Below are 22193 nucleotides of genomic sequence, written 5' to 3'. Positions count from 1 at the left end.
TTTTCTATACTTTGTTAACTCTCTCCTTCAGGTCTGAACGTGATTGTGTATTTCCTTGTTCAAATAAATACTTGAGTAAATGAGCTTGTTCAAAAGTTAAAAAGCCACAAACTCATTTGGCCCCCAACCAGTATTTGTTAAAGTGCTTTTCACTCACTGGTACAGTCCAGGATAGACCCACCAGAGGTTGGAAACTGTGCTTTTACTGCACAATAGATAAACAACTTAGGTCTACTGGGACGGGGTGGAGGGATTCAGCAGCAAGGTCTATTTCTATTTATCACCCTGATGAAAAAAAAAAACACTTACATTCTGATTGTGGTGCTTTTAAGGATGCTTATTTTGTTTCAGTTTTTTTTTTAATCATTCTGGAGATTGCGGGAAAAAAAATCCTAATTATGAGCCAAATCCTTTAAATTCATTTATTTTCAGGATAAGTCGGTTTTAGGTATAAAGCCCACAATAAGAAATGTGCCTCATAGTGTGATATTGGAATTGATTCAGAAATCATAATCACTTCAAAAAAGTGATTTACACTGAACTGTTACAACAGATTCATGTTGCATTATTTCATAATGATTCACACCTAAGTCCCATGATATGTGTTTTTATATTTTATTTAGCCTTTAAGTTACCAAGACACTAAAAGCTGCAGACATCAGCCTTTGAAAACAGTGGCTGTTCTACTTCAGCTATTAAGGGGATTTACAAAGATTGAAAATCAAGAGGCCTGATGATGCGTGAGGACTGGTTTAATGTGCAATTCAACTTGCCAGCAGATTTCTCTTTTTTCAATTTTGTTTTAAGAATACTTATTTGTAATTGTTCATCTGTGTACAGTACTTCTGTATTTTGTACTTCTTCCTTGTACAAAAGATATTCATCTGAATAAAAATTCCAAATAAACTGAAATAATGAGTAATAAGGCGTAATGCTACACCTACATTTTTTCCCAAAATAGAGATGAGGGACTAAACATCCTTCAGATACAATTTAGAGATGATTGATCACAACCGACATGTGAGGATTAGCATACTATACACTATAGCTTTGACAGCTTCCATTGTCTAATTGTATGCCATCTTATACACCACAATATTAAATAAGAGAAATTACAGCAAATAGTCTAAACGAACATTTATCCCCCAATCCCCCCAGATTGGCAAAATTAAAAAAAAAAAAGGAAATGATTTTCCTTTGTGCTTGTGATTTTCAATATATGTGTAACCCTGCTTTGTTACTCAATAGTACAGTTTTCTATGTATTACAGAGGAGTTCCTCATAACGATGACAAACATTTTTGACTTGTGGTGGTAGGAGTAACATGAGTCCAGATTTTGGTTGGATATTCCCTCTAGACTGCCTTCCAGAGGAGCTACTGTATAGCTCCAGACGGCTGGCTCCCTGTTCTGTGTTACACAGCACTGCCTGCTGGTCAAAGTTGGGGACTGCACTCTAGTGAATCAATGAAATGACTGAAATTCCATAACATCCAAACTCCAGCCTAACACGTGCACACTTGATTGGCGCTTATTGTAAGGCTGACTATTCCAGCTGTTATCTCACTGTGTAGCTTGTCCAATGATGATTTCTTTTTCCTCACTTATTTTCTTCTTAAAAGTACATTTTCAAGGACAGGCAGTATAAAGCCACAATTAAAAATTCAGTGACACACTAAAAGCGGTTCCAGTTTTCACAGTGTACAGGGATACTCAAAGACAAAACATAATCCTGCTGCTCTGAGGTCTGAATGGGGGCTTGGCTAGCCAATAAGGGTCTCTCACTCTCTCTCCCTACTTGTCGCTACTTCAGGAGTTTGAATGAGTTTGGATGGGTGATTCTCTCTCTCTCTTTCGCTCCTCCTCATACTACCCCCCAAACCATCCCTTCTTATTAAAACAACACGCCCGGTAAAAAGGGGTTTGAGAGCCGCTGCAGCCATAAAGGAGGCTCCACACACTCAGCCGTCTGGAAGGCATTTAGACATCAGCGGCACAGACTCTCCTGGCCACTTCTCTGCGCTCTGCGTAACCTGGATGCTTGGGGAAACTACAGAAAAAAACGTACCTACTACATGCCTTGAAGTACAAGTAATCTGACGCATAAATGGATGTCAGAGTCACTACTGGAACTTTTTTTTCTCCTCTGTGTCAATCTGATTGACACCGCAAAAGTTGGTGTTTCAATTTTCAGATACTTTTCCAAAATGAATGAAACTGTCTGAAGTTGATGGAGAGAAACATTTATATTTTTTGCATAATCTATTTTTTATTTATACTTTTTTATATGAATGATGCCAAAGTTGACTGACATGTTTGTTTACCTAAGATGCTTGCGGTGCACATGAAATCACTGCAGACAGACTTTCCAAATCTAGAGAAGACAAGCACCCAGCTGAGCAAATTGAGGAACGTGTGTCTATTTTTATTTTTCTCATTAACACGGATCAGTTTCAGCGGATTCATGAGCGTCTTTACTAAAGAAGTGTCTGTTGAAACTTTGTCGAGACTTTTGGTCCCTGTGGAGCGGTGCCAGAGCTGCCGGAGCTGACCGCATCCTTTCTCAAGGACGATCGACAGGACGACAGCTGCTTCAAGGTAAGAGACCATGATCGTTTGTTGACCCTGCAGCCAGCTGACTTGACAGTGATAAATGTTTTATCAGATGCCTGTCATACTTAAACAGAAGTGGTTTGGAAACTAATTAGCTGCGTAAAAAAATAAATTTTGGACATTTTTATCATCCAAACTCGGATTTCAATACATAAATTAAAAATTTGCGTCATGATTTAAACTCATAATTTATTAATTCCATCATAAAATGTCAACAAATGGAGGGATGATTTTAGTTGGAAGCATGTAATCTGGGACCACAGTCGTTTTTTTTCACTTTATGGGTTTTACATACTCGTGCGTAATATCCGAATAGCATCTAGGTTCAAAGGAGGAGCTAATTTACGCCTATCCTTGCCAGCTATACTGTGTTTAATATGCTATTATTGACAAAAACTTTAGTGTAATACGTCAAAAGTGTTCAAAAACATCTGCGATCCTCCAGTTCCACCTGTGCCAAATGTCCGCCCAGATTGGTCCTCCAATCTTGTGAAACTACTCATGATGTTTCCCGAGCCAGTCATCATACATGAGAATCATGAGAATAAACTCGACTGATGATGTCACAAGACGTACGTCATTCTTGGAGGGCTGCTGGCCAATGGGAAGCCTGGGATAGAACACGTTCTGAGTGCCTCTTGGTGGGAGCGCGTAATTTGATGCCCAATACCAAGACCGCTATACGCACATGTTAAAACTGAGAAGGCTTTACTGTTAGCCAATCATTTAATGATATATGATCATTATAAATTCTAGATGATTGTTCCTGGATGACATTTATCGCTGAAGTGCTCAGGAATTAATCCAGCTGCTCCCAGCAGATCGGAAGATATACATACACGACAGCAAGGTGCCATCCAAACGGACAGCATTTAGGACATCAGGGTCGCAAATGTCCTTCTTGCTGTTGGCATAAAAACTTCCTCATATGCCCACATGGCACATTGTAAGCAGATGTAAATGAACATCTGTCATCCTCTTTTGACATAATCTCTTCTGTCCTCCTACATCGGTCTCTCACTGTGCAGATTTACCACTGTAAAAACCCATGCCTGGAATGCCCATCTGTTAGCTGGATGTCTCAGAATTCCTGTCATGTATTAATGATGTACAGTACAGCTTTTACCCTACACATGGAATTTACTTCCTACTGTCCTGGCTTATCTGCTCATGAGGCGTTACAATTTTATGCTCGGCCACTGCAAGCTGGAAGTACAGTGATGCCCACCTGTGATGAGGGAGGAAGCATTTAGAGAGCTGTCAGTGTCAATATATCAGAGATAACATCCCTACCATATCAGGGATTTAAATTTGGTGTCTTTCCAAACAGCTTCTCAGACAAACTGTAGATACATTATGATTTATCTACATCTTTAACTTGGGAAACTGGTACAGAAGCAGCTGCGACGTTTTGCTTTGCAGATGCAGGACACTAAATCCAACCATTTAAGATTTAATAACAGCATTACTTGAGTAGCTTCCTTTAAATGCATGTGAATCTTTTAAAATAATAGTTGAAGTACATGTGTTTTTTTTTGTCAAATCTGTGCATCTGTGCACCATCTGCATCCTTACTAATACCATCATACTGTCCTTAATCTCAGCCCTGGAGGGAGTTCCTCTGCTGAGTGTGGGGTTCCCTTTTCTACATGTTGAAGGCGATCCATCTCTGGTGCCTGTTAGTGGAACAGTAAACACTGAAAAAAGAATTAAGTCTTTTGTGCAGCAATGTGGGGAGTCTATGAAGGAAGAAAAGTCACTTGTTTTGGCACTTGTCAATGGCTGACAGTCATACAGTTTACTCATCACTGCTACAGGATGTTCCTCCACACAGCGCAGTTTACTACTCAGCAGAGGAAGGCATTCCATGGCTGGCCTCCATTAGCACTCACAACAAGTCCCACGTGCCATTACTGCTCACAGCGGGGGTCCTCCGGTCTATAGGGCCTCTGGGCTGGCAATGTATAAGAAGTCAGGAGAGAGTGCATGTGATCACCTCCTCCCAAACACACAACACCAACCCCACCACCTACCTCATCTAGTTTGCATTAATAACACCGTTTTTCCAGATTCCCTCTGTAGGTAAAGTAGCAGCGAGGCGGCATTACAGCAGGCCAGTAAAAGTAAGAATTTGGATGTTGCAGAGGGTCTGAGTTAGAGTCCAACTACCTCATACTGAGTCACAGAGTCTCACAGGGAGGCCTGATGCCAATGCTAATGCATAGTTATGGTGCACTATAAAGCAACCCAGGAGCTCTATAAAGAAACGTTTGTTTGACTAGCCGCACAGCAGAAATTGTTGGCTTCTGCACATTTTCTGCACAAATCTTTTTTGTCATTTTCTGAGGCAGCTTACGAGGGCTCGTCTCTTATGTTATCTCTTGGCTGTGATAATAGAGTGCAGAAATAGACTTTTCTACCACATAGGGAGGGATCTCAGTAGTTTTAGAGCACTGCTGATAACTGCCGGTGGCCAGATTAGGGACAAGTGTAGGATCAATGGATGACAGGAACAATTCTGAGCTCAGATAATGTGAAACTTTAGTGGTTCTACTTTATATTTTTGTACATTTCATGGCTTAGAGATCAGGAGAAACTAAAGACATCTCTTTCTGACACCCTCTTTTCCCTCAGTTTTGGAAAGAAAACCAAACAATTGAGACAAGATTGCTTTAGAAGGAGGCATTCTCCATTGAGTCGTGTCTGTAACTTGGCTGAAAATCTTGCCGCCTGCCACAAAGGCAGAAGTCCAACTCCTCAGCTGGCAGTGAACAGAGCCAAGTCCACCAACTCCAGTATCTTTCAGCCTCCTTATTTTGGTGTCTGCCATCAATCTCATCTCCCACTTACTTATTATGTCCTTTCAACAAGCTCCCATTCTTTTCTTACTTTTTTCTTAAGATTTTAAATTATTTTTCAAGTTTTGTTTTTCTCTATTTTTTCCCCGACAATTTCCCTCTCCCCATGCCTCTCTAGAACTTTTTCTGCAGTATGGTTACATCGCTTCCGTCTGTCTATCCACAGAAAACAAAGAAAGAGATCCAGGGATGAGTCTTGGTTAAAAGAGATGCCAAAAACAACATATTTTGGGTTCAAATTTAGAAAATAGAGTTACCGCAGTGTTTTTATTGAATGATGAAAAGCAACTTTATCTTCAAACTTCACATTTAAATCAAATCAAGCTAAAAAAGACACACCAGCAGTAGTAGTAGTAAGTGAATCAGAGGATGCTCGACAAAGGAGCTGATGTTGACTAATATGAAACAGTCGCCGAGGATGTTGTAACCTTTGTTCCTCTGCCAGTTAGAGTCTTTATCACACCTGATCGTAATGGCTTCCAGAAGGTGAGGAAATAAGGAGACAGTGGAGGAAGGAGGAAGGGGGGGTAAAAGTCAACTCCGCATCGTTGCCAGTTGTGGCCCTGTCCACCTGATTCCAATCATAGTAGAGGCAGTGTGGTGTAGCGCAGTGGGTGGTGTTACCGTTTAGCTCTGGTTCTTATAATGACGAAGTTCCCACAACAAGAGCACAATGTGACCACATGGGGGGAGGGGAGGGGGGTTTATGGGAGGAAGGAGGGGGAAGGAGGAAGAGGAGGAGTGTGCAGGGTCAGTGACTTCCTGGCGGCGCCTTTGAAAACTCCCATGACCCTTCAGTTCACTTGTCGTGTTCGGTTTCATTCAGTCAAACATTCTTTTAATAAACATATTGTGAGGAGCTTTTTACTGCTTATTCAGAATTAGAAAAAGAAATGGAGACAAAAAGAAGGACTATTTATTATTGTTGTAGGACTGGATTAGCGATAGAGTTAAGATACTGCTACATCAACAAGAGTCGCTGCTATATAACAGGATGAAAATGTATATAATATTTAATGCATGTATTTTTTTTATTTTTATAGAAATACTACATTTACATTAACTTTTAAGAATAATCTCACAAAAATAGTTTTTACCTAAGCAAGTAATTCAAATAAAAAACCTTGATTTCTACACACAGTAGTGAAGCGCCCCCTTAAAGTATGCAGGAAATGACAGCCGAGCTCTGAGCATGTTAAGAGTGTCTCATCTGAGTCAGCGGCCAACTCTCCAGTCTCTCCCTGCCGCTCCCTCTCCTCTGCCTCATCATCTGCTCAGGGACACGTGAACCTTTCGTGCATCCTGCTTGCAGCCGCCACAAGGGCCATCTCCAACCTTTAATGCCTCTAAAATGCATCCCTGCCTTTTTCCAGCCCTGCCCAGCTCATACACACATACACACACACACACACACACACACACACACACACACACACACACACACAGAAGTTTATGCATTCACAAGTTTGCAAAATGTGTTGCATGTTCATTTTTCAGAATGTGTTGTTCAGCATTCTTGAATGTGTGCGTCTTAGCAGGCAGAACATCATGACTTTTCAATTTCAAAATTACCTCAGCACGTCTGGTTTTCTAATCCTGTCATGATAATAACACAAAGTTTGTCCTATATTTCTGAATCTGCTCTGAGAGGCCTTTAGCAAATGATAAACCACATGAATCTCTCTTCATTAGCTTATATCTCTTGTTGATTGATACATATTATTGACTTGTCATAAACATGCACTCGGGTTGTTAAATTAAAGCAATAAAGCTACAGATGTGAGCTGGCTCTCTCCTCAGTGCAACACTTACAATTTATTTATGAATAGCACTCATCTGGCCAGGGCTGCAGATTTTTCAATGTTACACTTTCAGCAGCTGAGTCACGATAACATAAAGATGTAAGCTTTATGTTATCTCAGCTCCACACAGAGCAGCAAAGATGTCTTCTTTGGCACTGCATCAGATTTATGCTGCCTGCTCCAAGCATACACTCATGACACACACAAATTCCTCAGCACATATGTCTCACGGTATAAAGACACACACACATGGTCTGATGAGCCTTGTTATATTTTATGTCCTGTCACAGGCCTTGGAGCTGGGACCCTGCTGACAGGGATTCCACTGCTCTCCTGAGAGTTCAGTCAAACCATCTCTTCCTCTTTGTAATGCACTTACACTAACACAGCTGATTTAGCTTATATTTATACACACACACACACACGAACATACAACCGCAAGAACACACGGCCAGCTTCCTGGAGCAGAGACTTAATGGTATTCAAATTTTCCCAGACATATATAAATATATCTGGCATCTTTCCACTGTTGCATAACTTGCTTAAGCATGTGGTGATCCTCTACGCCGTTAGCCTGACACACACTAGTTCAATGTCAAACACTATTATAGACAAACTTGTAAATATTGATGAGAGGAAAGATGAAAGTCGGTTTAAAACCATTAAGAATGTTGGCAAAATGAAATTGTGAGGCGCCGGTAGCCATAGCGGTTAGTTTGCACACCCCATGTACAGAGGCTGAAGTCCTCAAGAGCGGGCGACACAGGTTCGAATCTGACTTGTGGCACCTTTCACGCATGTCCCCACTCTCTCTCTCTCTCTCTTTCAAATCAATGTTTAAAAATGAAATTGCGTCACATTTCCAAAATTAACATTCATATCTGGAATTTTATCAATCTCCCTCCCTCTCCCTATCAATCTGTCTCTTATAATGGTAGCATAGTTTAAACCATGTGTGACTAGAATGGCACAATGAAGAAACATCAATGACAAGACTGTATAGCCCCAAAATATAGTTTAAGTTTTGGCCTATTGGCCCATGCATCATGCATTGATGGTCATCCAAGCAGAAATTTGACAGTCCACCATCTCCAACTTAAATATCTCAACTACTTTAGGAAGGATTTGAGTAACAATGGGCCCAGAAATGTACATCTGCGATAAGATGAATTATGCAGTGCAATCTTCCATGCACCTCTGGCATGCTGACATACTTTGTGTAAAGGGCTAACTAATGTTAGCATGCTAGTAGCCTGCACTGGTGCCACTTACAGTACATATTGTCCCAGCTTACTCACATATTCTTACCAGTAACCTCTAACTGTTTCCCAGTTGACCCTCCTTAAACATGTTTTAAACAATCTCTGCAGCCCTTGTTCTCCTGAGATTTTACCATCCAAAAAGTTTCAATGATGTTTTAAGAAAAAAGAAAAAATATATTTATGCTTTCTTTTCTCTGTTAGCCTGCCATCTACTCAGGGGTGGATACAGGGGTTGACCAGGGATGTCCATGTCAAAATCCTTAAATCTGTTTGGCCAACTCAGGACACTCCAAAACCATTAATGATGATTATCTATTTGCCTTTTCAGAGGCAGGACTCATCATAAAATCAACTTGTTGGGCTGTGCTGCAGATTCTATTTGCATTTCAGTGTGACGTGTTTCCTTTTGTTTGTACTCTATTGTGTGACTCTGGATAAAGATTGTCTTTTTGAGTCTTCAGAGCATTAAGATTAGAGTATTTATATGTTTCCACTCTGTTGTGTCTTTTTAAACATTATTACACACAAATTTTAGATAGTTTAGTTTATTTTATTTGCACATTTTTTGAAAGAAGAATCAAACAGAAAATAAAAAATAAATAAAAAATAAAACACATGTGCAGGTGAGGTAGAAACCCATGAGGGCTTATCTCAAAACCTCACCTTAAGAGATTAAACAAAGTTAAAATAAAATACTTAACTAGCAGATAGATACTTAACGAGCAGCTAAAAGACATGATTGGTGGAGATAAAATAAATAAAGTAAATCAATTCTTTTTCAGTCTTATGTGTGCACTTAAAGTTCATGGCACACCTTCATGATTCAGTGCGTCTGTCTGACCACCCAGGTCAAAAATGTCTGGCCCCGCCCACTCTGCATGTATGTAAGATTTTACCTAATCGTTACATTATCTCTGAGACACAGTCTGTGGGAGTTTACTCAGGAGAGTATTAATGACGTCGCAATGAGAATGCAGCCAACTTAAGGTCACCGAACACTCACACACACGCACACACAGCACGGACCATATTAATGGTTTTGAAGGGGTTCTCTCACTTACATGTGCTAAGATACCAAAACAAACAGGAATCTTGGATAATGTCATCCACATGTAGTAATGACTCCTTTACCAGCACACGCGTCATATACTCACAAGCATGGATACACATTCACACTACTCCACATGAGTCAATGACACCTTCAGTGTCACAGATAATCCTCTGATTAGAGGCTAAATCTCAGAGGCCAACTTTGGACGAGCATCATAAGGGACTTTTGGCCAGCGGTTAATCTTCCTGCAGTCTGAGCTAATTGTTAGTTTTGACCTCTGCGGTGGATCACACACACCCATGTGGGAGTTTGAGACCCGACGATGAGCAACGCACCCCAACAGCTGGCAGTGTTGCACAGAATCCCATGAAATCACAGAGCTAAATGTTTGTGGATCATGACCTGGATTCAATTTCACGGTTTGGTTTTCTATCTTAACCACAAACTTTTAACCCGATTGAATGTTTCATGTCGGTCAAGGGTGTATCATGAACGAATCATCAACGAACAAGCGGTCAGAAGGCAACAAAAGCAGTATGGAGTTTGTGTGTTCTCCATGTGTGTGCAGTGGTTTCCTACAAGTCCTTAGATTTCTTTGTGCAGTCCGGACACATGCAGGTTTGGTGAAGTGGAAGCAGTAAATTGCCAGTAGGTGAGAATGTGTCTGTCTTAATTAGCTCTGTCATGCCCAGGTCATGGAGCTACACCTGCAGATTTACAGAGCCTTCCTGTCCTCATTCTGGAGATTTTGTTATTATTCCTTTTACACCAGACATTCAAAAAGCATTAGGTACTGTTCATTTGATGGTACCTTAATGATGAAGCACATTTCTCCACTCAGTGGCTGAGTTCATTCAAAGTTAATACTGTGAGAAAAGGTGAAAGAGTTTATCCTGCACAGCTGTACAGTACAGTTCTGAAACATTACACGCACGCACATTAACACACACACACGTTCACAAACTAAAGGAGGTCTAAGGTGAACCACACTCTTGGTACGCACAATTAAAAATGTGTATTTTTATAGACACACAATCCTCTTTCTCTTTTAATAAGCTTTTAGACGTGCATGCTTTGTATCGAGAGAGAGAGGGTGTGTGTGTGTGTGTGTGTGTGTGTGTGTGTGTGTGTGTGTGTGTGTGTCAGGGGTCTTGTAAATGAGCGGCTGACGTTAAGAGCCTTGCCACGTGCCAGAGAAGGCCTGCTTCACTGGATGTGCCTCTCATCCAACGACCAAATTAACAAGGCATTATGTCTGAGCCAAGGTTCCTCCCTTTCAGCCTCTCTGTGATTCTTCTCCTCCTCTTCCGCTTGCTTGCTTTGTTTTCTTCTAAGAGTCTTTCCAAATATCTGTCCGTTGTCTTTTCTGCTTACTTTCTTTTCCATATGTTTTTTCTTGATCTTGCTTTTTGTCCCCCAGCTTTCTTTTAGATTATTTTCTCTGTCACTTGTCTTCGTGTCCTCCCTTCATCTGTCTTGTGTGTGTGTGTGTATGTGTGTGCTTAGGTGTGGTTTAAAGCACTCTTGCAAAAGAACAAACTCTACCAGGCTTTGTGTCCTCTATTGATGAGTTTCTTTCTTGCCCTAATTTACATGTAGTGACTGAACTGAGATAACTGTAGAGCTAAATTTCAGTTCCATATGATGATTAAAAATACAAAGATATTAAGTTTATTTCAGGGAAAAAAACAATTTCAGAATCTAATAAATATTTGAATAGCAGCTCAAAATGTCACAATTGTATGCCACAAGGTGTTGCCCACTTCATGACTATTAAAAACATACTTTGACCTATAAATTGTTAAAAACTTCTTTCAATCTTTTCTCTTTGGTGAGCAAAAAAAGCATGTTCTTCATTTAAAGCAATATAATGTCATATCTTTGGTCTTTTCACTGTTGTCCTTGTCTTTTCATCTGTTTAATCGCAGTATGATCTTCTCCTCAGACTTTCTATGTGTGGTCACGGAGGGGAAGAGGCACACGTGAAGCATTAGAAAATCTAAAAAGCTCTTGTGTTCTTCTTCCCACGGAGATATAAACAGATGACATCACAGGGTGGTCCGCTCTGCATTGAGCCGCGCTGAGTGGGTCTCCGTTGATCTGCCAAACAGATGGTGGTAGCAACAAAACCAGGGCTGGAAACTAAATTCTGACCAGAAGATTTTGTGCAACAGGGCTCACGGTTTATAAAAGACTGTTGTTTCCAAGTTTAAACACCAAAAGCAGGAGATGTTCTTTACTTGTCCCAAAAAACAAAAACATTCAAAACATTTGAACCTTTTATTTACAATACAAGAGAACAAAAAAAAATACCATAATAGTTCCTCCCAGGCATTTAGAGCACATTAGGAACTTGGATGTTTGGCAGGAGCAGCCAGCATGTTGGTTAATTAGGTCAAGAAATCTTGTAATGTGTGCCCACCCACACTAGAGGAGAGTTGGAACAATCGGCTACTCACAACTGTCTGACATTTAGACAGGGATTTTAGGGAGGGAGGGGAAGAAGGAAGGAGCAACGGAAGAGGGATTTGAAAAGGGGGCGGGGGGGCTTTACTGCTTTGTATACCTGTGTTTGTAATTATAACACAAGGTTTTGTAATAAGCATTTTTCTGATGATCTTCTACTGATTTTAAAAACAATCGTTTTCTATGTCTACTGCATGTTATTTCAAATTTCTTCATACATTTGAACATACATGTTTATTTTCTTTAAATCATAGAATGCTCGTCTACTGTTTTGGGGTATACTCTACAGGAAGGACAATTATCATAACATGTTAATAAAGACATGTCAAAGCATTCAACTTGAAATGAATATCAGGATTCTCTTTCTTTTCTAAACCGACTAAATGCAATCTCTTCTTTCCACATTCTGTCCCTAGATGAAGTGCCAGAGAATCCTAACCTACCTGCGGATATTTGGAACCACCATGTTTGGCGTGTCCCTGCTGGTGGGAATCTCCACGGCCTACATCATGGGCTACCAGTTCTTCACTACGGCCCGTAATCACCTATCCTTCGGCCTTTACGGCGCCATCTTAGTCATCCATCTCATCATTCAGAGTCTCTTCGCGCTCTTAGAACACCGAAACATGCGGCGGTCTTTAGAGACGCCCATCAAACTTAACAAATCCTTGGCGTTGTGCATTGCAGCGTATCAAGAGGACCCAAACTACCTGAGGAAATGCCTGGTGTCTGTGAGGAGGCTGTCGTACCCAGGGATCAAAGTGATCATGGTCATTGACGGGAACGCTGAAGATGACTTGTACATGATGGATATTTTTAAAGAGATCATGGGATGGGATAAATCAGCAACGTATGTGTGGCGGAGTAATTATCACCACAGAGGGCCCGAGGAGACGGACGAGAGCTATGCAGAAAGCCTTCAGCAAATCTCAAAACTGGTGCTGAACAACAAGTGTGTGTGCATCATGCAGAAGTGGGGAGGGAAGAGAGAGGTCATGTACACAGCCTTCAAAGCACTGGGGAGAAGCGTGGACTATGTGCAGGTAAGTCAATGATACTAAACAGATATTAATGGAGTGGTTTAAATGAGAGGAATAAGGGAACACGATAAGGAGTGGAACGCAAAACAGGCAAAAAAAGGAAAGGTAGAAATAGAAAGGGGACACGGTGTAAAAAAAAGTTTCAAACTGGACACCAGGTAAAACGAGGACAAGTGACATAAGTGTGAGCTGAGATTAAGGGAAAGGATTGAGAAATGGAGAAAGAGATGGCTAGAGAGAGGAAAGGGGGCCGTGCCAAGCCAAAATATAGGGTCCACAAAGAGTCTTTTGTGTTGCTTTTAGGTGGACTGTGGCTGTGTGCATCGTGTTGTGAAGTGTAGCATGAAGAGGGCCGGCAGTAGCTCATGTCTAAGTGTAATAACAGATCTGTTTCACAGAGCTGAGTGTTACATCATATACACGAGTCGTAGTCAGGGCAGAAAAGAGTGTTAAGTAAGGCGCAATTATGTTGCTTTTGTTTGCTGGCTTTTAATTGAAATCTATGAAAGATAGATCTTATTTCATGAGATGCTGAAAGTAAAAATCATTCAAAGAATAATATTCTGAGTGTATGTTAATGACACTTATATTACATCCTTGGAAAAGCCAGTTCCCATGGCTTTTTGGCATTTGGCTGGCCAACACAATCTAACACTGTATAGTAGTGTTGCTTAAAATATAAACTACACATTGCCAAGCTTGGCAACGCACAAGCTGATGAAGTATCAGGAAACATGTTTTAATCCTGTAGGCAGTAAATACCAAGGAAAGGCTGTTGTGAAGAGTTATAGTATGGTCATAAACCAAGAGGGTAAAGGAAACTGTTCAATTTATATGTGACAGGCACAATGTGTATCTTTTATTCTTTTCAATGATGAAGTCATAAGCAATAAAACATCTCAGTACTCTTTATCTGTGAGGACCGAAAGCTAACAGACGCCAATGTTAGCATAATGTTAACGTGACATTTTTTTGTTACTTTAGTCCTTTCAGTCTGTGCTGCTTTTTTGTGCCAAGAGAACCTCTTCACTACACTTGAACTCTATCTATGGATGCATGATGATTCTAAACTACGATGACCATATTTTTAAACCTCCAAATCGGGACACGTCAATTTTTTACCACAAACCTATTGACCCACCTATGTGCACTGGTCAAACAAGGTGGTAGGCAAAGCTGCCTCTCGAGCAGCAGTTTAAGTTGGTGTCACTGCACCTCATTCAAAAAGATGGTAATAGCGCTACTTTCAGTAAAACAGTCCATGAGGAGGCAAAAGTGACTGAATGCATTAGCTGTAATGCCATCCTGCAACACACCAACTGTCGTCTGACAATTGTAATTATTAATTTGATTATTTATTTTCATTCTAGCTTCTTAAATTGCAAGTTGGACTCTAAACAATAGCAATGCACGAAAAAGAAGGTTGGAGTTTATTTTTTCCACTGGTACAATGGAAGCTCAGAAAAACTAGCTGTTGCGCTCAAAGTCTTGGGACTCAGTGGGGTCCAACATTTAGTTAGAGACAATCTAGGGGTGCGTTGGCTATCCTCTAATGACCATATATGTCTCTGGAAGTGATCAACTTTTCACAGTTTAGCCAGCAGATTGGCATGAAAATCTTTAAAGGTTTTTCAGGTTGCATCACAGTGGATTGCGTTCTGCCTCTTATCTCCACACAGATTGTCTTTCTGTGTACAACCAACTACGCTGAAAAGCTAGTGAATACTCCTCGTACTTCAGTCCAAACGCAAAACACTTCATATACCCAAATTCAATCATGCAGACCTAATGCAGTATCTGTAAATAGGGTTGAGGATATATGGTAAAAGTAATTATAAGTACTGTCAAACTCATTAGAAAAAACAAGCCATACCAAACAACTGTATATATATAAAGTTACAAAAACAAGTTGTACATAAATCAACTATGGTGTAACCATTTTATTGGAACATTTTAAGAACAAGACTGCAATGAAAGAATGTTATCCTGAGTTTAACACTCTTTGATATGATGCAGCTTGAACACCTGCAACTGTCTACTGCTTGCCAGAAACCTACTGTTTTACAGACATTCAAAAATAAGTTACTACAACACTTTCAGAAATCATGCCAATACCCTTCAACATGAAAGGAAAGGAGGGACAGACTTCCATGCCTTTTTACTATCAGCAGGTTCTGACTAAAACAGATGTGGTCTGATAATAGGGATTGGGCTTTAGGTCTGTTTTCCCCACCTGATAATGTTTTGGAAAGAAGATTACCATTTATAGAAGAACACAAGGAGAGCTAAAAAGAGCATCAGTTTTGAGCTGTAAGACTAGTAAAGCACACTAGAGAAGTTAACTGTGCACTATCCTCAAGTCACAATCATTTTTATATGGAGCCTAACTTCACAAATTTGCTTCAAGGGGTTTGACTACTATTACAGAAATGATACTGTATCCAATCGATTTGGACGGAATAAACATCCAGAGCAGTTTCTTTCTTTTTTTTTTTTTACTAATGACCTTCTTATCTTTATCTTGTGGCTTTTACGCAGGTGTGTGATTCAGACACCATGTTGGACCCAGCATCATCTGTGGAGATGGTGAAGGTGCTTGAAGAAGACCCAATGGTGGGAGGCGTTGGTGGAGATGTACAGGTCAGTTCCAATACTATTCAATGCTATTGTCATATCTACTGTGAACCTCACATCAATTACATTTATAACTCTTTCGACTTTGTCTTTTGGCCAACCAATTCCTCCTTAGATCCTGAACAAATATGAGTCATGGATCTCCTTCCTGAGCAGTGTTCGGTACTGGATGGCCTTCAACATTGAGCGGGCATGCCAGTCCTACTTTGGTTGCGTGCAGTGCATCAGCGGGCCATTAGGAATGTACCGGAACTCCCTTCTGCATGAGTTCATTGAAGCCTGGTACAATCAGACATTTATGGGATCCCACTGCAGTTTTGGGGATGACCGCCATCTCACTAACAGAGTTTTAAGTCTTGGATATGCAACCAAATATACTGCAAGATCTAAGTGCCTCACTGAGACGCCAATCACATACCTACGGTGGCTCAATCAACAGACTCGTTGGAGTAAGTCATACTTCAGAGAATGGCTTTACAACTCTCTGTGGTTCCACAAACACCATCTATGGATGACTTATGAGGCTGTGATCACAGGCTTCTTCCCGTTTTTCCTCATTGCCACTGCAATCCAACTCTTCTACCAAGGAAGACTCTGGAATATTCTTTTGTTTCTACTCATAGTGCAGGCAGTGGCACTGATCAAGTCGGCATTTGCCAGCTGCCTTAGGGGGAACATTGTCATGGTGTTCATGTCATTCTACTCTGTACTGTACATGTCAAGCCTGTTGCCAGCCAAGATGTTCGCAATAGCAACAATAAACAAGTCTGGATGGGGGACCTCTGGAAGAAAAACAATAGTGACAAATTTCATTGGTCTGGTTCCCATATCAGTTTGGTTCACCATCCTCTTCATCGGATTTATCTACACAACTATCATGCAGACTAGAAAACCCTTTCCTGAATCAGAAAAGATTGTTCTGGTCATAGGAGCAGTCGTCTATGCCAGCTACTGGGTCATGCTATTGACGTTGTACACAGTGCTCATAAATAAGTGTGGGAAAAGGAAGAAGGAACCACACTATGATATGGTCCTGGATGTATGACTTGCAGACTACGGTCATCATTCACCACTGAACTTTATTTTTAGTGTTGTAATTCACACTATGTTATTGTTATACCAATGTCAGATGCAGACCAGCTCTTGCGGCTTATTGGTTGAGTTCAACCAAAATGGAGTTTCTGTCAAACTTGAATGGTTAAAAAATTAAAATGACAGTGGCTGCTTTTTTTTTTTTATCATTCATGACCAATAGAATTCATGATCTTGGAATGTCAGCATGCTAACGTATTAGCTTACCTAGATTTCTTTAGCTGAAGATCAGCTACGATAATCTAAAGTGCTAAGCTTGATAACTCAGAAAGGCAGGATAAAATAAATTATATTGCAATTATCAGAAGAGTGCTAGTCTTTGTATTAGTAGCTACCTCTTCCCCATGTCGTTTTCACTGGGCTTCGGTAGAACATTTGAAGCTGAACCAAAGAAACTGTGGATTTGCTTCACCAACCATTTTGGTTGAACTTGACCAGCAATAATTTGAACCTTCAGAACATCATTGTACCAACAAGACTTATTTCTACATACTAACTAGGAAAATAACTAAATATCACCCACACAAGAGGGATAACAAAAACACAGGTACAAAGCTGAAACTGCTAAATGACTGAACATCAATGACTACGTTCTTAATTCTAAATTGTGTTTAGAGAGGCTAACACTATCACTATTTATTTATTGTAGGCAAATTATTATCTGCAAAAATGATCCACAACAGCCATCTAGAAGTGAATTGATGAGCATGAACATATGACTTTTAAAAACAAACAAATATAAATCAATTCAACAAGTTTCTAGTTCTGAGAGAGCTGCAATGGCATACCCTTCCAGTGTATTTAAATGTCTTTTGGGAAGAGCTACAATGACGGAGAGTAAAAGGGTGCACAAAGGGCTTTTAAAATGGAGAGCTGCTCTTTCTTTTGTTGCACTCATGCCATATGAGAAAAGTACTATCTTGCTGTCTTGACACATTATCAAAGATTTTTGGTATCATCTCAAAACTGATAGAACTCTACAAATGAATTGAGTTTAACTGTCTGGACTGAAAGCTTTGCTAGTTACTCCCGAATGACATAAATGCATAATCATTTGAAGTTTACAAAGTGAATAATCTTAAACTGATCACTGATGAGTACGTGTTATCTCAACCGGATAAACATGTGACCAGAAAAGAGATGGTGTATCATTGCTGCTGTGACTATTTTATTTTCTACCAGATGACAAGTACTTCTTTTTTTAATAATAAGAATAATGGGTGTATTTTGAAAAATTGTTTTATCTTTATTATTTCTTATGTTTTTCTTTTTACCAAGTTGAATGATAACCACCAAGTAGACATGGTGGACATGTTCCAATCCAAAGACTTTGTGGTTTTGGCCTTCCATGTGCCCTTGCTCTTTTCCTTTCTTTGCATACTGTAAAGAAAGAAATGGATGCATCTCTGTTTCCTTGAGTTTTAACAAATGGTTAACTGATAATACACCTAATGGGAAAAAAGTACTACCTGTTAACAGGATTGTGAATACGGGCACTTGATGGAAGGGAACACTGTTTTGGAAAGAAACAAGTCCAGTGTTTGCCAAAGACGACCAGGAGCAGACATGAGTTTAATTCTAATGCACTTTTATGTTGCTCCAGTCATCAAGTGTGATGCTTGACGTAATCAAGATGAAATACCTCAGTGGTTCTCTTTGCATTGCATCAAGGCATCGGGATGCCATCCAAAGACTGGCATTCTGAAAGTCTCAAGTTATTTATGATCTGTTTGTGATATTACATATAAAGTGTCCTTTTTTATACGCAGTTCCTTATTAAGTTCAAAGCTGGATATCTCTGCCTTGTCGGCCCTTTGCTGTAGCCGTTTACTTATTGTTAACTTGTATTTCAATGCCTTTTATATAGACATTTTGTTCTATTTTTGCTTAGCTTCCAAAGATTCTTTATTTTTGCTCATGTTTTTATAAGAAAAATGGGAAAATGTATTTGTTGTGCTTTCGACTGTTCTGACAATGACTTGTATATCTGACCAAACAATGTGAAATTATGAGCTGGGGGTTTTGTCTGCAATAACAACAATAAAATGCAATTTGTAGGAATAAGTTATTGATTTTAAGAGAGGTGATGAACCTGTGTTTTTGTACTTAAACGTAGATAGAAAACCAGCTTATTTATGTCCTTTGTATTTAGTAGATTGTCCTCTATTAAACATGTAAAATGCCTACATGGCAAAAACAATACATTTGGGACTTTATTTTAATATGTACAACGTACAACAGCTTTCTTATAGGGTTGAATCTATATGGAGTTGTTCTTCTATTGCTCAGTTCTTGATGTAAAGGGCTACAAAGCCAAAGCAGACTAAAAGCGTTTGTCCAAAACTGGCACAAACTGTACTGTAAAGTTGTAAGGTGCCTTAATGAGCAATAACAATTGAAAACGAAGCTTGAGAGACATTTTTATACAATTTTGAAAATAGTTTTTATTCTGGGGTTTTATGAATGAGAACAACAAGTTTATGTGCCAAACGAGTCATGGGCAGTGTTATCATGAAGCACTTTTTTGTGTTGTGCCAAATAAAATCAACTATTGTCATAAAATGTTGGTGTTTGAGTCCATTACATTTTTATATCATGTGTAATGGAAGTGTGGTTGTAACATGCATTATATTGGATTTACTCTGAGACATACCTAATTGTTACCTTTGGTAACTGCTTGCTTTGGGTCTATAACATCACACATCCTCAGCAAGGTTGACCTCATTGTCAGTTAGCTTTTGGGATTACTTTTTTGTAGTGTTTTTAAAGTGCTCCTTTCAAAAAGCATATCAGTCCATAATTCATACATTCATTCTACTCAGGAACTGCTAATACAATAGTATTAAACACTTAATAGAAGCCACCCCAAAAAACCCAACAATTTTCCACACATGCTTTAGCTTTCTGCCTTCCCTAATTCTAACTAACCATTTGGACTGAAAAGATGGCATCTAACGCATAGACATCCTCTGTATCACAAAACCCTCAATGTTCCTTTCTTCTTTTTTTCCATGATTATCTGCTTTTGCCTATTTGTAAGAACATTTGTGCAGGAGGAATATATATCTGCCACCTTAAAAGCAGAACATTTTGTACATCAAATGTAAAAAAAATGTTCAGGAAGAGTTTTCTCTTCTACCAAATGGATGTCCATGAGTGGGAGGTGTAGGTTTGGCATGACTATGTGTACAGTTTGACTGGAAAGTGTTGCTTTGATATTATTTGATTTGATAATTTATTATATTTTACTTGGGAACTGAGCAGGCATACAACATATTCCAAAGTCAACAAAAGCAGCATTAGCTTAAACTACAAAATAGCCATAGCAAATCTCTCTAACTAGCCATATTCGAGTTTGTAGGTTAATGGACAAACTGTCCAAGTCCATTTACCATTCACTTAATATGGTTCTTAATCAGAAATGGCTTATGTATTAAGCTATTTCTTCATTTTTTGTCAAGTTTTTCATCAGTAAAAACAATAATATTTGAACAAATGCAATATTAGCTTGATCATCACAGCCATGACCGACATGTATTCATTGTATTCCTGTTCATTTGAGGCTTTGCAGATGGCTGCTTTTGTCTCTGTAGTGGGCTGGGTCATCATAATTCATGTAATGACACAACATTTCCTTTGTGTCAAACTGTGTTCTGTTAAATTCTGTAGAGAAACTTGTGGGATGTCCAATCATTGGCATTTAGATTCGTCGAAGATTAGTCTTTAGCGGCTATATAATGGACAACTTCAAGTTATTGGTTTTAATGAAATGAAACCATTAGAAAATAAATTAGTTGTGAGGAAGTGTGCAGCCCAAGGGTGAGTCAGCCAACCTAAATTTTGCCAGAAATCCCAGTTGGCCAGTCCAAGTAAGAATTTTGATCTGGAGCCCTACAGTGAAAACTTATTGTGCTTGGTGTGTGGAGTAGGACCAGAAAAGTATACATACATTTATGGACATCAACAAAATGATGGGCCAACATTAGCAAACACACTAAAATTTGGATACAGTTATCCCTGTTGTTTCTAGAAGATGTGTGTGTCAACTCAAAGAAATGACTGGGGAGAACAGAGGTCCTTTATGCAATAGTGTATTAAACTATGGACGGTTGTCAGGGCTCGAGTGAACTTATTTACTGGAAACACACACACACACCTGCACACACTCGTGAGTAACAAGCTTTTGAGTTCAAGGTAGGGCACAGGGATATGTGGTAATGCTTCTATGATTCTATCCAAATCTAATCACAAATAATTGATTGTGATGAGAATAAACCCTTTTTCTCTTTCTGTTTGGCTTCTCGTGTTTCTCTCTACACAGTTGGACTTCGACTGCTGACTGTCTTGGCAACATTAATGGAAAATTAACACAATGGTTACATGATGGCTTGGTTATAGAGGTCCAGAATGGATTTTTCTATTCATGTTAACACATGTTCATTGATATTTATATTATGGCAACATAAATAACTGACCAAAACAAACAGAAAATGGATCCATGAACAGCCAAAGTTTGATTATTTCATTACTGTGTTCCTACAATCTCCATTGTGTCAAAATACTATGAGCAATACAACACAAATACGCCATCTTTTTAAAGACTTTGCAAAAAAGATTGAATGGGGTTATGGTAAAGGAACAAAACTTAACCCATTACAAAACATTTTAACAGAAGTCCAAAATGATTTGTTACTTGACAATAAGTGGTTGTCATAGTATTAATTCAAAATAGGAATAATGGTTGAATTATTTCCCATCAATGATTAATACATCTGAAATATCCCTACATTTGAAACATTTTAGAAAATTGATAAATAAAGCCACACATATTTCATTAAACATTGCAGAGACCCCATTTATAAAGGGTGAATACATCTATTCTCTATTATCAAATCAAACTTCTATCAGCAATGTTAACAAACTGTTTCTGTTTCTCTAGTGTTTGTGTCTCTTAGTGAAGTCTTTCTCATACACGAAAAGCTGCAGAGCACACGTGGGCAGCACAGCAGAAGCAGCCGAGCTTTTCTCTCATTATGTTGGCAGTGAACACCGTCACTGTTTTGACTCTGCCAAATACATTACAGCACTGCTTTGTGCTGTTGCTAGCTAGCTAATGGTTCCCTACTGGCAAACTGTCTCCAGCAGCTGACTGAATCAGACCCTGCTTGTCCCTCACAGCTGGTCTCTACTTTTGAACTACACGGCCTACACTTACTCCCCATCCTACTCCGACCTACCTTAATCATTAACTCCTTACCTTAATCATGTTTTTTCACTGCAATTTAATTTCAGTGCACTTTACTAGTACAGATTGCATCACAGAGTCTAAACCTTTGCACAACTTGCCTGACAAAGTTCTGTAAGCTTCACAACTCC

At 39.4% G+C, this 22193-nt stretch overlaps 1 protein-coding gene across 1 annotated transcript; it reads left to right on the top strand.

The window, feature by feature from the left end:
• The first annotated feature begins 1917 nt into the window (after nucleotides 1-1917).
• Nucleotides 1918-21107, top strand: has2 (hyaluronan synthase 2). Its single transcript, XM_020634977.3, has 4 exons — nucleotides 1918-2597; nucleotides 12468-13094; nucleotides 15630-15731; nucleotides 15841-21107. The coding sequence occupies exons 2-4, from the start codon at nucleotides 12468-12470 to the stop codon at nucleotides 16768-16770; spliced, it is 1659 nt and encodes a 552-aa protein (XP_020490633.1). The 5' UTR covers nucleotides 1918-2597; the 3' UTR covers nucleotides 16771-21107.
• The last annotated feature ends 1086 nt before the right edge of the window (nucleotides 21108-22193 follow it).

Source organism: Labrus bergylta, chromosome 8 (genome assembly GCF_963930695.1).
Source record: "Labrus bergylta chromosome 8, fLabBer1.1, whole genome shotgun sequence".
NCBI lineage: Eukaryota > Metazoa > Chordata > Actinopteri > Labriformes > Labridae > Labrus > Labrus bergylta.
The sequence above is the reverse complement of the archived record's forward strand: the minus strand, read 5'-3'. Positions and strand labels throughout refer to the sequence as shown.

Coding starts and splice junctions, on each gene's coding strand:
- has2 (XM_020634977.3), top strand. CDS start 12,468: ATGAAGTGCCAGAGAATCCTAACCTACCTGCGGATATTTGGAACCACC. Junction 13,095..15,629: donor GAAGCGTGGACTATGTGCAG/GTAAGTCAATGA, acceptor GCTTTTACGCAG/GTGTGTGATTCAGACACCAT. Junction 15,732..15,840: donor GCGTTGGTGGAGATGTACAG/GTCAGTTCCAAT, acceptor ATTCCTCCTTAG/ATCCTGAACAAATATGAGTC.